This window comes from Malaya genurostris, chromosome 1 (assembly GCF_030247185.1).
Source record: "Malaya genurostris strain Urasoe2022 chromosome 1, Malgen_1.1, whole genome shotgun sequence".
Lineage (NCBI taxonomy): Eukaryota > Metazoa > Arthropoda > Insecta > Diptera > Culicidae > Malaya > Malaya genurostris.
The window spans coordinates 62,649,218-62,662,178 of NC_080570.1; the positions used below are offsets into that span (position 1 = coordinate 62,649,218).

General features: G+C 37.5%; 1 protein-coding gene across 1 annotated transcript; it reads right to left on the reverse strand.

The window, feature by feature from the left end:
- Nucleotides 1–7,717: 7,717 nt before the first annotated feature.
- Nucleotides 7,718–9,587, reverse strand: LOC131437052 (uncharacterized). The gene is made up of 2 exons (XM_058606142.1): nt 8,762–9,587; nt 7,718–8,696 (listed from the first exon to the last, which is right to left on the reverse strand). Exons 1-2 carry the CDS (start codon nt 9,239–9,241, stop codon nt 8,412–8,414), a joined length of 765 nt encoding a protein of 254 aa, XP_058462125.1. The 5' UTR covers nt 9,242–9,587; the 3' UTR covers nt 7,718–8,411.
- Nucleotides 9,588–12,961: the final 3,374 nt, after the last annotated feature.

A 12,961-nucleotide genomic window follows, 5' to 3' on the forward strand; every position in this document is an offset into this window, starting at 1 on the left:
CCAAATGAAATTCAAATAAATTATATGAAACCACAAGGCCTTTCATTTGAATCTAAGTTTGTGAAAATCGATCACGCCATCTCTGAGAAACGCGTGTGAGCGGAAATTCTATCGGGATAAAATTTAATAGCAGTTTATGGGACCATAACACCTTTTATTTGAATCTTAGTTTGTGAAAATAGGTTCCGCCATCTCTGAGAAAATTGAGTGACATAATTTATCACATACACACATATATGCTCACGCAAACACATACAAACACACATATATCTCGTTGAGCTGAGTCGAATGGTATATAACACAATGGCTTTGATCAAAAGTTGGTTTTACCAGTAATTGTATTACCCTTCTATGTGAAAAGGCAAAACGAATCGTTAAAGAAGAATCATTCTCCATCGCAGGCTTTCCCAGATCACGGAGAGAATTTCTGAATGTTTAATAACATGGATCGACGGATCATCCACCGTATGGCCCTGATTTGGTACCCAATGACTGCTAACTGGTCCATGTTTTTCGAGGCCTGAAGAAGCGATCAATTCATTCGAGATGCCAGTTTTAGCGATTCCTTCTCTGAAGAGTGCTTTAGAAATTGGTTCGATTGTATGCAAGAGTGTATTGATTTTCGCGCAGCTACTAGTGATAAAAAAGCCTTATTTTTAGTTGTACATTTCAAAACTTTTCTTGGGGCATCCCTTTTAAAATCACTGAATGCTGTTCACCTTGAAAACCTTCGTCAGCCAGTCATTTGAACGGTATTACAAACACAATGGAATCAGTGGAAGAGAAGTTATAATCTGTCTGAAATGTATGATTTATTGCAGTAGCTACACACCGGTTCAATGTCTGCTGATGTCAGATTCAAGCACCCGGAATCCAAGACTCAGTAACAGTGTAAAATGAAACGACGGAACAACGGAAATCAGTTTTCGGCAAAAAGGGTTTATTCTCCTGAGTGTTCCATCATTATGGCTGAGAGTAGCTGGAGAAAATATATTGCGTGTAAATTTATTTTAGTTTCTCTCGACGGTGATAAAAACGGAACACTACTGAGTCCTGACAGCACCAACGTCATGACCAACCGACCAGGCGACGTTCATTGCCATTTACGCGGATCCGACTGAAGCTAGGCTAAGGGAAACTAAATCTGCACTAAAAACTCAAATATTGTTTGTAAAATTCGAGTTTCATTTTAAACTAGACACGCTATTTATTTCCCTAGCAGAACACACTATACAAGATTACATTTCCCGGTCTACCTTTACGTTTCCCTCAAATTTTCATTTTCCTCGTTTGAATACGTGTTAGAACAGGTCAAAAGCATCGAACCGTAGGGATACAGTGTTCGATGGTGGTTCACAAAAATGTTTCGCTTCATAGGGTAGTTGTTCTCAAATCATGACCTATTACATGATGATGGAACATAGAATAAGACACTGCTAATCCACACTCTGCGAAATCGAACGAACCAAGCAACAGAAATAATGGATCGAAAACTCAAACAAATACCCTACCAGCTATGCAAGTGACATGCGGCCATTCTCTAGTGGACGAACACATGAAGTAATGTCGCACCTTCCAACCCCTTTGTACAACGACGATGCCGCAGGGTGACAGAGCGAATAGCGTAACGGAAACCAAGCTCGGACACCTCGGGATGACATTTTCGGTGAGTAATTAACGTGGTTTGGTGTGTGTGAGTACCTGAATGATGGGAGGATTTCCTCTAATTTGCATTTTCTGGTGGATCTTAGAGTTTTCATTCAATTTTACGTTAGATTTTAACCACATTAAACTACTCTCAGGCAATACAATATTGTTCTGTGCATATTACTTTTTCACTTTTTACTCAAATCTTCAACTTTCATTTTCGATTTTGTAAGCTTCACTATACACTTTTAGTTTATCAAGTCGTTGATTGTAACTTGTGTACGACGCATTTATAGACAGTCCTATCCGTCTCGCTTTGGCTTTCAGTCCTATGTTTCTTTCCATCCTTCAGTTAAGTATCGCACTATCAACATTGTCAGCGAAATAAAAAACTGTACAGACTTCCGAGGATCATGTCACTCGTTTCAATCCTCGCTTCTCGGATCAAACCTTCCAAAGTAATATTAAACGAGAGATAAACTTTTTGGTTTCATTTAAGAAAGTTATTTTGAAGAATCCCACATAAATAAATGTGAGAATAATAGTAATATAAGATACACCGTAAAGTGATTTGAAATCGGTTTAGTTATTATTAATTTCTTCTTGCTTATCAACCTATCAGGAACCTATCAAAATGCTTACAAATGCTAATTTAGGCTCCGACGCTCTGTTGTAATAGAACAACATTACACAATTTTCAGAAAACGAAGTTAAACTTATGATGAGTATAGGTGAAAAGCAATACACATATAAAACTTCAATCACTGATTGATCAAACAAGTTTTCATTCGAATCGTTGCACGCTCTGGAGTAGTGCCTCGTGCGGAAATTCGATATATACACATATGTCCAACCTTAACCTCACGCACTAGTGTACAACTCCTGTGCATGATTTTCAGGTTTGTAGGAAGCTTGGGTACAATCCCGCATAAAAGTATAAAATAAACGTTTGCGCACGTAAAATTGTACACAAATTCTACGCGATGCATGTTTTCTTGAAAACTGGCAAACGATTTACCAAGCGTTTGGCTTTGGAACGAAAGGTTAGAATTGGAACAAATCAAAATGAATACTCCCAAAAAATGGATAAGCCGGTGGTTTTCATTATTGAGAAAAAAAATCAATCTCTCTGGGCGAAATGGTACTCGCAAAGTACACTATTTAAAAAAAATAAGAAAAAAGGCAAATGGTACCTATATTGATTCCAAGAGAAGATGGAGAAACGTTACCGCGGACATATCGGAGAATATCGTTCGGATCCTTTTGGTGGGTGTACTACAGAAAATTCGAGAATTTTACTGAAGGAAGGATTATGTGGTTCGGATGAATTAAAGGTAAGTTTTGCTTGCTACTATTATTCTGGTGTTCGAAATTTAAACGTGTGCTCGCTTTTGTCATTTGAAACTGCATAAATTTCCGGCTTAATTGGAAGTGTTAATTGTGTTACTTTTTATTTATTTATTTTTTCTTCAAGCAAATGTAGACTACATATAAATAATATAAAATGTTATCAGGTGTACAACTTTGCTGCCGCCGTTTTCCGATAGGTGGCTGTACCGGCTGAGGCTGGTCAAAATACATAGATGATAATGCCTTTAAAGTGAGTGTGTACAGTGCCTAATGAATTGTCATCGCCGTTCCAGTGACAGTTGTTCTTGTTTTCGTATTATTCACACTCGAAAATGTCTATTTATGTGCCCAATTCTCGCCATTTGCGGGAAGTTTTACTTTTCTGTTACCATTCGAAAAAAAAAATGCAACTGAAGCGCATCGAATGCATCGAACTTACGGTGATGCTGCTCTGAGTAAAAGAACGTGTCGGGAGTGGTTTCAACATTCTAAAAATGGTGATTTCGATGTCGAAGACAAACATGGTGGTGGAAGAGAAAAAACCTTCAAAGATGAACAACTAGAAGCATTGCTTGATGAAAATTCGTGCCAAACCCAAGAAGAGCTTGCCGTATCGTTGGGAGTCAAGTCATTTCAAAACGTCTCAAGGCCCTGGGCATGATTCAGAAAGAAGGAAACTGGGTGCCGTACGAGTTGAAACCGAGAAACATTGAGCGCCGTCTAATCATAAACCGAATATTCACGGCGCCAAGGTTATGATTTGTATTTGGTGGGATCAGCTCGGTGTGATTTACTACCGGCTCTTAAAACCGGGTGAAACCATCACAGGAGATCGCTACCGCACGCAACTGATGCGCCTTAGTCGCGCGCTTAAAGAAAAACGGCCACAATATCAAGAGCGACATGACAAAGTCATCCTCCAACACGACAATTCTCGGCCTCACGTCGCAAAAGTGGTAAAAAAGTACGTGGAAACGCTGAAATGGGAAGTCTTGCCCCACCCGCCGTATTCTCCAGATGTCGCTCCTTCTGACTTCCACCTATTCCGTTCGATGGCAAACGACCTGGCAGATCAACATTTTCAATCCTTCGAAGAGTTGGAAAAATGGATTGCTTCATGGATAGCGCAAAAGAGAACTCCTTTTTTCGAACCGGGATCCGAAAATTACCGGAAAGATGGGAGAAAGTTGTCGCACGCGACAGACAATACTTTGAATAATACATCTGTAAGCACTTTTTCGCAATAAAGCTTTTAATTTTGGAAAAAACGGCAGAAGCAAAGCATTACTTCTCCGATAAAGTTGGGTTTTTATTTTTATTTTTGACATAGTTAGGTCAAGATGAATACAAACTTGATTATAGTGACGAATAATTCGATTGACTGAAATATTATTTGCATAACTTGTTCTATTTTGTTTTCCAAAAATAATCTCCGTGCTCGTGATGGACGGCAAGGTACATAAAAATTTAATTGCGATAGTAATGAAGTAATGTCATTAATAAAAAAAAACTTGTTTTTATCCACCTAGTGGTGTAATGATGCCTTTCTCATATCAATCATACTATCCTATATTCTTCAAAATAATTTTCTTCGATTATCAAAACAATAACCGAAATCGGTTTGTTCGACCGTCTACTGATACAAACTATCAATTGGAAAAGTTTTGAGGTCGATTTAGAAAACTTTTTATGGTTTTTCGCCCTTTTCAGTGATGGTATACAATTTTTAACACACTTTACCCTATATGAAATTCAGGAATTGCGTATGGGACCACAGGATCTTTCATTTGAACCTAAGTTTGTGAAAATCGGTAGCGCCATCTAAGAGAAAAGTTGGAACGCACAACATTTTTTTGCACATTTTACCCTATAACTCCGGAACCGGAAGTCGGATCCAGATAATATTCAGGAATTTTGTATGGGACTACAAGACCTTTCATTTAAATCTAAGTTTTTGAAAATCGGTTCAGCCATCTCCGAGAAAAGTTATTGCAAAAGTGCAAAAAAACAGCCGGTGTCAGTAGCATATTGTGGTGAAGAACTACACTTGTTACACGACCATACTTGGGGACTCGAATTTAGTGTTCGACCCCCTGAAGTAGAAGGTAAAATAGAATTCATTTCTTTCTTCTGATCATGCCTATATGAGCCTGCCTAGTTTAGCTTTTCCGTTCTAAATTTATAACTGATTCAATCTAGAATACCTATCCGTCTTTTCATTTCATATCTTTCGTCTCTCTCAGTTAATGCTTGCCGAAAAGAACCAATTAAAATCAATATATTACTTGTACACGTTTCGATAAATATTATTCGAGCCATTGAATTAGATTGTGTTCTATGCCATATCTGTACAGTTTGTATATTAAAGATGGTATGTCGATACGGTCGAAAGTTTTACTACAGTCAGTGTATAGAGTTTCTACGTGGTTGCCAGAATCCATGGCATCCAGAGTGAAAGTGATAAATATTCTAGAAAATTTGTTGTGGTTGACTAACCTTTAAAAAATCTATTGCTGTTTGGTTGTTATTGCATTTTTTAGTTGTTACAAGAAAAGATGATTTACATGTTTTAGAACAAATACATTTTGATGTGGAACACATCTTTATTTTTTATATAGGGGTGCAAATCAGAAAATCAAGGAAAAACACACGTAGAAATGTGGTCAGGTTTCAAACACTTACAGCTCAGTCTATTTTGTCAATTATTAATATTCTTTCATCATTTGATTGGAAATATTTCAAATCTCCGGCATATCGGATTTCCCTGCCATAGACGACGGTTTTGAAGAAGTAAGCAATATATCAAAGGGAAAGCATCGCTCTGATTATTCAATCGATGCAAAAGCGAAGCTGTTGGAAGCACGCGAATTGACAACTACCCCAGGGTAAATTTTGAGTACTTAAGATTAATTTCTAATTTATATAAGATGAACTCGATTGATAATGAGAAAAAGTTGATCGCTTCAACCGAAATCGCAGAATGGTAGAGAAACTTAACGCTATAAAAATAACCGCTTGCATTCAAAACTTGAACACAAGCTTGGCGAAGATAAGCTTAAATAGCGAAATTCGTCTCGCAAGTATGTAAAAAAATTATATTGCATACATTTGGGATATTGATGTAATTTTGTCGGCTACAAAACAAATACAAATTAAGACAAATAGAGTCTATATTCTGAGTTCACGTGTTCGATGTTAGTTCCTAATAAAGATCAATCTAAGCAGACTCTTTTGCAATTGCGGATTCAAAAGTGTGACGAGTGATTAAAAATGTCGATCATTAGAAATATTGGTTGCCTTGTTCCACATCAATGGCCCGAACAACCCTATGGGGCTGATCCTTGTAGTTTTTTAGTGATAAATTGAAAAGTTGTAGAAGTGGTTGTGAGTGGTTTTTTAGGAATAGAATTCAGGTTACCATTCCAGTAAGGAGTGTATCAAAAATAAGCTATCCACATACATTTGTATTGTACGCATGTATTTGTGATGGTTTTTTTATGATCAGATCACAGCATGCTGTGCGGTTTGACTGGCAGCTTTCGTTTGTTTACTTGTTTGTGCGGTTGAAATTCTGCGTTTTCAAAACGTCGCGTATTGAAAGGAGGTGAAAATTAAGGTTCTGGACACATGGCTAAGTGAGAAGGGTATTACTATGCGAAAATTGGTTTGGAATTCATCATGCCAGTGTTAATACCATTATTAATAAGTTTGGGGATCACTATTCTTTGGATGAGCTACCAGGAAGAGGCAGAAAACCCGGTTCTTCCAACCCGAAACTGGACCAGAAAGTGATATCTATTATCATGAAGAACAAATCAATGTCAACACGTGATTTGGCCAAAAAAGTAGGAACGAGTGTCTGAATGATCCAGCGTATCAAGAGGCGAAATCACCTGAAGACCTTCAAGAAGCAGAAAATCTCGAAACAAAGTGTAGAACAGAAGAAGTGAGCAGCAACAAGGGCCCGGACATTGTATTCGCGTCTTTTGTAGAGTCCGGATGCATGCGTTTTGATGGACGATGAGACTTATATAAAGAAGGACTCAAAAACCCTTCCAGGTCCACAATACTTTACTGTCGTTGTTGAGGAGGATGTGAGCGATGCGGACAGGTCGATTCAAGTGGAGAAATTCGGTCGAAAGGTACTGGTATGGCAAGTAATATGTTCCTGTGGTTTGAAGTGAGCCATTTTTATACTCTACCAGAACTATAGATGCAGAAATCTATCGAGTGTCTCCAGAAGAGATTGCTGCCTTTATAGAAGCATAGTACATCTCCACTGTTTTGGGCGGATTTAGCGTCGGCTCACTATGCCAAAACCACTCTCAATTGGCTTTCGGAAAAGGTTATAAATTTCGTTGAGAAAAATATCAAACCACCAAATTGCGCTCAGTTTCGACCCATCGAACGTTACTGGTCAATTGTAAAGAGGGTCTTCAAGAAGACCGGCAAGGCAGCTGGGAACATGCAGGAGTTCAAAAAAAAATGGGCTCAAGCGTCCAAGAAATGCGATGCAACACTTGTCCGGAACTTGATGAAGAGCGTTCGATCAAAAGTTCGAAAATTCGTGAAGGAATAACTTAAATTTCATCCGGTTTTCATTATGCTCAAGTTTAACCTCGTACAATAAAGGATCAATTTTTAGTTTGAATAAAATATCGTTTTTTATCATAATTTGAGAGAAAAAATTGTGGATAGCTTATTTTCGATACACTCCTTATGTTAAAAAATTATGATTATTATTTTTTAGGAATCAGTAATACGAAAATTCTGATATTCAATATAATGAAGTTTGCAAAAACACAGTAAGTGTATTTATTATCAGAAAGTTTCAACATTGTCCGATTTAAAATGAGTTTTTGGTGATCATTTTTGTCGGTTGCATTGTGGCATTTTCACCAGACAGACAGTATACTATTCAAAGAACTCGGAAGCTATTCATATCAATTGAATTTTAAATTAACAGAATTTGATACGGTAAAACTTCGCAAACTTTTAGTAAACTAATTTTCATCTGAAAAAAATGGTTGATTATCTAACGACAGTTTTCGTCAAAAAAATAATCGTACTAAGAAATCCGATCAGGCATCTGGCTTTTTTTTGGTTATGTCTGTGATGTGTTTTTCCCAAATCTTCAGAATAGTTTAGTAGTTCAGCTGTTCGAGTCCTGACTACGAGAGATACTTTTCTGTTGAACTCCGTTAACTATCTTTTTCAATTAGTTTCTTGTTATAAAGCATGTATGAACATAAAACGATTTTTTCTCTAGTATGCATTTAGTGAAACTTAAATTAACAAGATATTTTGTATTATATTATGATTATTTCATTATTCTATTTGAAACTATTCCAATTCAAAAAGTTTTAAATACGTTCCATTCACTCAGAGCATTCAAACAGCGAAACCTCATCTCATCAATCATCGAAGTAGACAGTTTCATCGTTTGAACTTCCACTTGTCTGCTTCCCTTCGGCAACAGATTTTCGCAGCTTATGTTCTCGTGTGTTGAGTAACCTCCAATAACTTGATCCAGCTTGTGTGCGATTTCCACCTGATTCAGTTGAAAAGGTAGGAAACCTTTCGTCAATCGCCTCGTGTCTGTTGGCGGCATTGTATCCACCAACCATTCCATCCGGTTTCAATAATGATACATCTTCAATATCCTTCCGACGGGTGGCTCCGGCTGTCATTACCATGACCTTTGAAAAACTGCACGTTGAAACAGGACTTACTTTAAACTAGTATCATAGTACAGAATACTTACAGTCGGATTCATAGTGTCCATATGTTCCTTTAGGCAATTTTGCAGCATGTTTAAAAAATACAAAAATGCAAGCAGAGTTAGTGCCGAAAGAGCAGCTCCTTTTCCTTTCTTCGCTTTCGGACGTGGAATGTGGAATGGCGGTGGTCGCGGATGAATTGGTGCAGGATGATGATGATGAATCTCGTAAGACGAGTCATGGCCGGTGCTGGCCCCACCATAACCGGATCCAGTTGGTAGTCCGAATTTGGAACTGTAACCCTGGGACATGTCGGCCGCCGGGTACAGTGAATACAACGGTCTTCCGGCCGCTCCCGGGTGCTGCGGACTGTAAGGCAGGTATGGATTGTATCCTGGGTTGTACATTTCGTAGAAAAATGGGTACGGCCGGATAAACGAATACTGACGATCTATAGAACCGGAATCAATTGGTTGATCGCCCGGCCTGTTTGCGGGTGCGCTACGGACTGAGTTGACTACCATTGTTGGTGAATTCTCCTGAAGATGAAGCTCGAGCTCTTGTACCGTTAGTAGGTCTCGATGAACTGATTACGGTGTTGGAAAAATTGCATCTTTACCGAAGGGTAATTATATTTGGCACAATGCGCCAACGACATGAAGTGCAGAGTAACGCAACTGTAACCGACATGAGCCATGACATTGAAATGCAAGCAGCGTGACTTTCTCGAATGGGAAGAAGAAAGTGCTCAGGGGTTTAGAACTGCCACTGTTTAAAGTAAGGAGATTTGAAATATCAAGTAAAGGTTTGAACGTTTGACGTTTGAGCAGATAACGATAAAATACATCCGGTACGAAATTGTCTTATATTTTATTTTTTGTCACGACGGAGACATTTTACGACCTAATTACAGATGAACCATTATCAGACGATAACTGTGATAAAATATGCCACTATATTTCTTTAGCAAGCATAACCAATCTCTACCGAAATTGTGAATCCGTACCGATGCCAAGGGTTCGCCACGAACATTCACACACATAATGAAGATAAATGTGATTTACTATTGTAGCGTGAGCAATGCTGTTTTAATATATCTTGAGTTTGTTTTATCATCCGGGTGTCGCCACCGGCGTGTTGTCAAGTCGCGCTCTGCTGATGTGCATTTGCAAAAGTTGATTTTGGGAAACACTCGCTCCACCACTATGATGACGACGACGACGATGACGACGATGGTGGGTGCCAAAAACGTGTCACGACTGTGGTGAAATTACCTCGCAAATCTATGAGCTGTACATGTTTCGAGCTAAGCAACCGATTAAAGTACGTCAATGAAGAAGACTTAACAAACTGCAATAATTGGAATAAAAATGACTCCACCGGATTCGGGTCCAGTTATTTCACTCGGCTAAGTAAGCTTCCACAGTGTTCGGCGGTTGCCATAAACGAGATGAATGACAACGAAAAAATAATGAAGGTATTATGGTAGTATTTGCATACGCCGTGACCGCCATCATGAGCATCGATAAGGAAGAATTCACACATTGATATGATGAGTGGGCTTAACGCTATCATTCACGACCACGACACGGCTTTGCTTTCTCAGTTCCAGTACGTTAGAGGAATTGAAGCGCTTTTATGGTGATAACTTTTATTACGTAGCAATTTCGTAAGCTATTTAGGAAGCAATTTGACAATAATTTAAAAGTCGGTCTGGACTTATTTTGGTGAAGTTTTGCCTGGCTATGCAAGCATGTGTTTCTTGAAGTAAAGGTTTTAAAATAAGCCAATTTCTTAAAATTAGCCTGTAAATTGTTTTTTATTACTGGTCTTGATAGTTGAAGATCACATAAACTTATTTTGGCTATACCAGCCTTCAATTTACGGTTACGGAAGTGGTGTTCAAAAAACACCGGAATAAAGCTTTCATCGTTTTCTCAGCGATAGTTGAACTGATTTTTGCAATATAAGATTCAAATAACAGGTCTTACACTGCTATTAAGTTTTTTTTTCGGATTTGGCTTTCGGTTCCGTAAATACAAAGTGGTAAATGTTAAACATTTTAATCCATCACATGAAAGACTGAATGCCAAAATCGGATAAGTGCAACGATGTTTCATTGTATTGAGATATTTTTTCCCGATTTTTCAAAGGTCGAGAACCCAAAATAAGCAATTGTTTATAAGAAATGTATGAAATCGTATACGAAAACCATCTCAGTTAGAGTGATTTCTGTTGTCTCTGTTCGATTTTAAGAGTAACATTAAAATAGGTGCATTAGCTTCGAGTTTTCGCGACGCTATAACAATTTTCGAACTATTCTTTTAGCAGGGTGGCAAGTGAATTGCCGATTTCAATTTCCCGGTTTTTGGAATCCATTATAAAAATCGCCACACGAAAATTTTTCAACTTCTTTGTATAGACGCCAAACAAAACTAATCGTACGATATGCGTCAAAATTTGACAGAATGTGTATAAAAGTGTTGCCAACGTTGAGAGAATAAAAGTTTACCGATTGGACAAGCGCGGAAATTTTAAAATGAAAATTCCGGTTCTTTTTTGATCATAAGGTATTCTACCAGTTTAGAACTAATCGACTAGAATACTATCGAAACCCTGAAATTGTTTTGGGAAATATAGATATAGCCGTAAATAATTTAAATCATTACTTCATTGAAGTTCCAAAAGCTCAAACTAAATTCAATTCACCTTCATCTACATCAATATCAACGTTCTTGTGATCCTACTATGGAATAGTTGAGGACCTTTAAAAAAAAAATTAAACATAGATTCTCTGAACAAATCAATTTATTTTCTAAATCTTTCTAAGATTCTATACTGGTTCTCAGAAATCAGTTTCAACTCTTCAAACTTTGCGAGTCCTTTTGACATCTCACAAAAATATAAGCATAACACAAGTTGTCTTAAGATAACCTTACTGAGACAAATTATTATGAAACAAGGGTAATTATCAGCAAACTTAAAAATTTTCCTTATGTTACCTTGAGATTATGCCATAAATTCTGCAGATGTTTTGAATACTTATTTGAAAGTTTAATAAAAATCCAACTGAAGCATCCAAATTATCCTTATTTTTCAAAATGAGCTTTCATTATGCTATTATTCATAACAAGTTAAAAAAACTCTGATGCTTCCTGTTTGATTTAAAACTACCTGCAAGCCTCTAAAAATCGATGGACGAGACATGGGGTGTTGGCCCAATTTCCAATAGACAATGAGTTATTTTATTGGGTATTGTCTCTTACTTTTCGATTGTTGAAAAAAATCATTATGCTAATAACTGTTACTCATAGGTGAGCTAGTAATATTTTTCCCGGGTGTTCACTAAAATTCCCGACTTTTTCCCGGTTTTTCCCGCTGAAATCAAATTCCCGACTTTTTCCCGGTTTTCCCGGTCACTTGCCACCCTGTTTTAGTGGTATTACCTCTTAGAGCCAAAGCAAATGTATATGAGAAAAATGTGCCTAATCCACCTAGTAGTGCGATGATACTTAAAATTATCTCACTCTTTACTATACGGGGCCGGGTGTCAATTAAAAGTTTCAAAAATAGCCGCGTTACCTTTTTCTGTCATAATTTTGAAAGTTAATAACTCAGGCATTTGTTGAGGGATTGAAATAATTTAATAACCAATCTATTCGGAAACTTTTAACTTAAACATGCATGGCAACATCGATTCAGTATTTCAATAGCATACTATTGAAAAAAAAAATGGCTAGAATCGACCAATGTTTTCTTCCACCAATCCCAGTTATCCAAAATGATGTCATTTTCTTGTTCGCCATAGGAGGCTTTGCGTCATGCATAAAAACACCGCATCGTTCTGCGTAGTATGAAGAGAAATCTATAAACATATTCTGCAAAATATTTGCCCTTATTCTGAATAACGTCATATCGATTTTACGATCGTATTTCATTCGTATTCCCAATAACGCTAGCAAAATCAAAGGTAGCTAGGACAAATACAAATAATAATACCCCTAAGTCCCATATAAACGATTCGCCTATGTTTGGTTCACAGCATGAACAAGTAAGCCTGGCAAATATCTCCCTTTCGCTGCGATAGTGTGAAAATGTGAAAGGAGATCGTTTCTGGCAACGCTTTATGCTAGTTGCTACGGTGCAAAACAAGCTTGTTTGTTTATCGTTGCTGTATTAAACTGCAACAATCTGTCTAAATATCGCCGGCTAATAAACCGAGAAGCTTTCGTAATGGTGAGAAG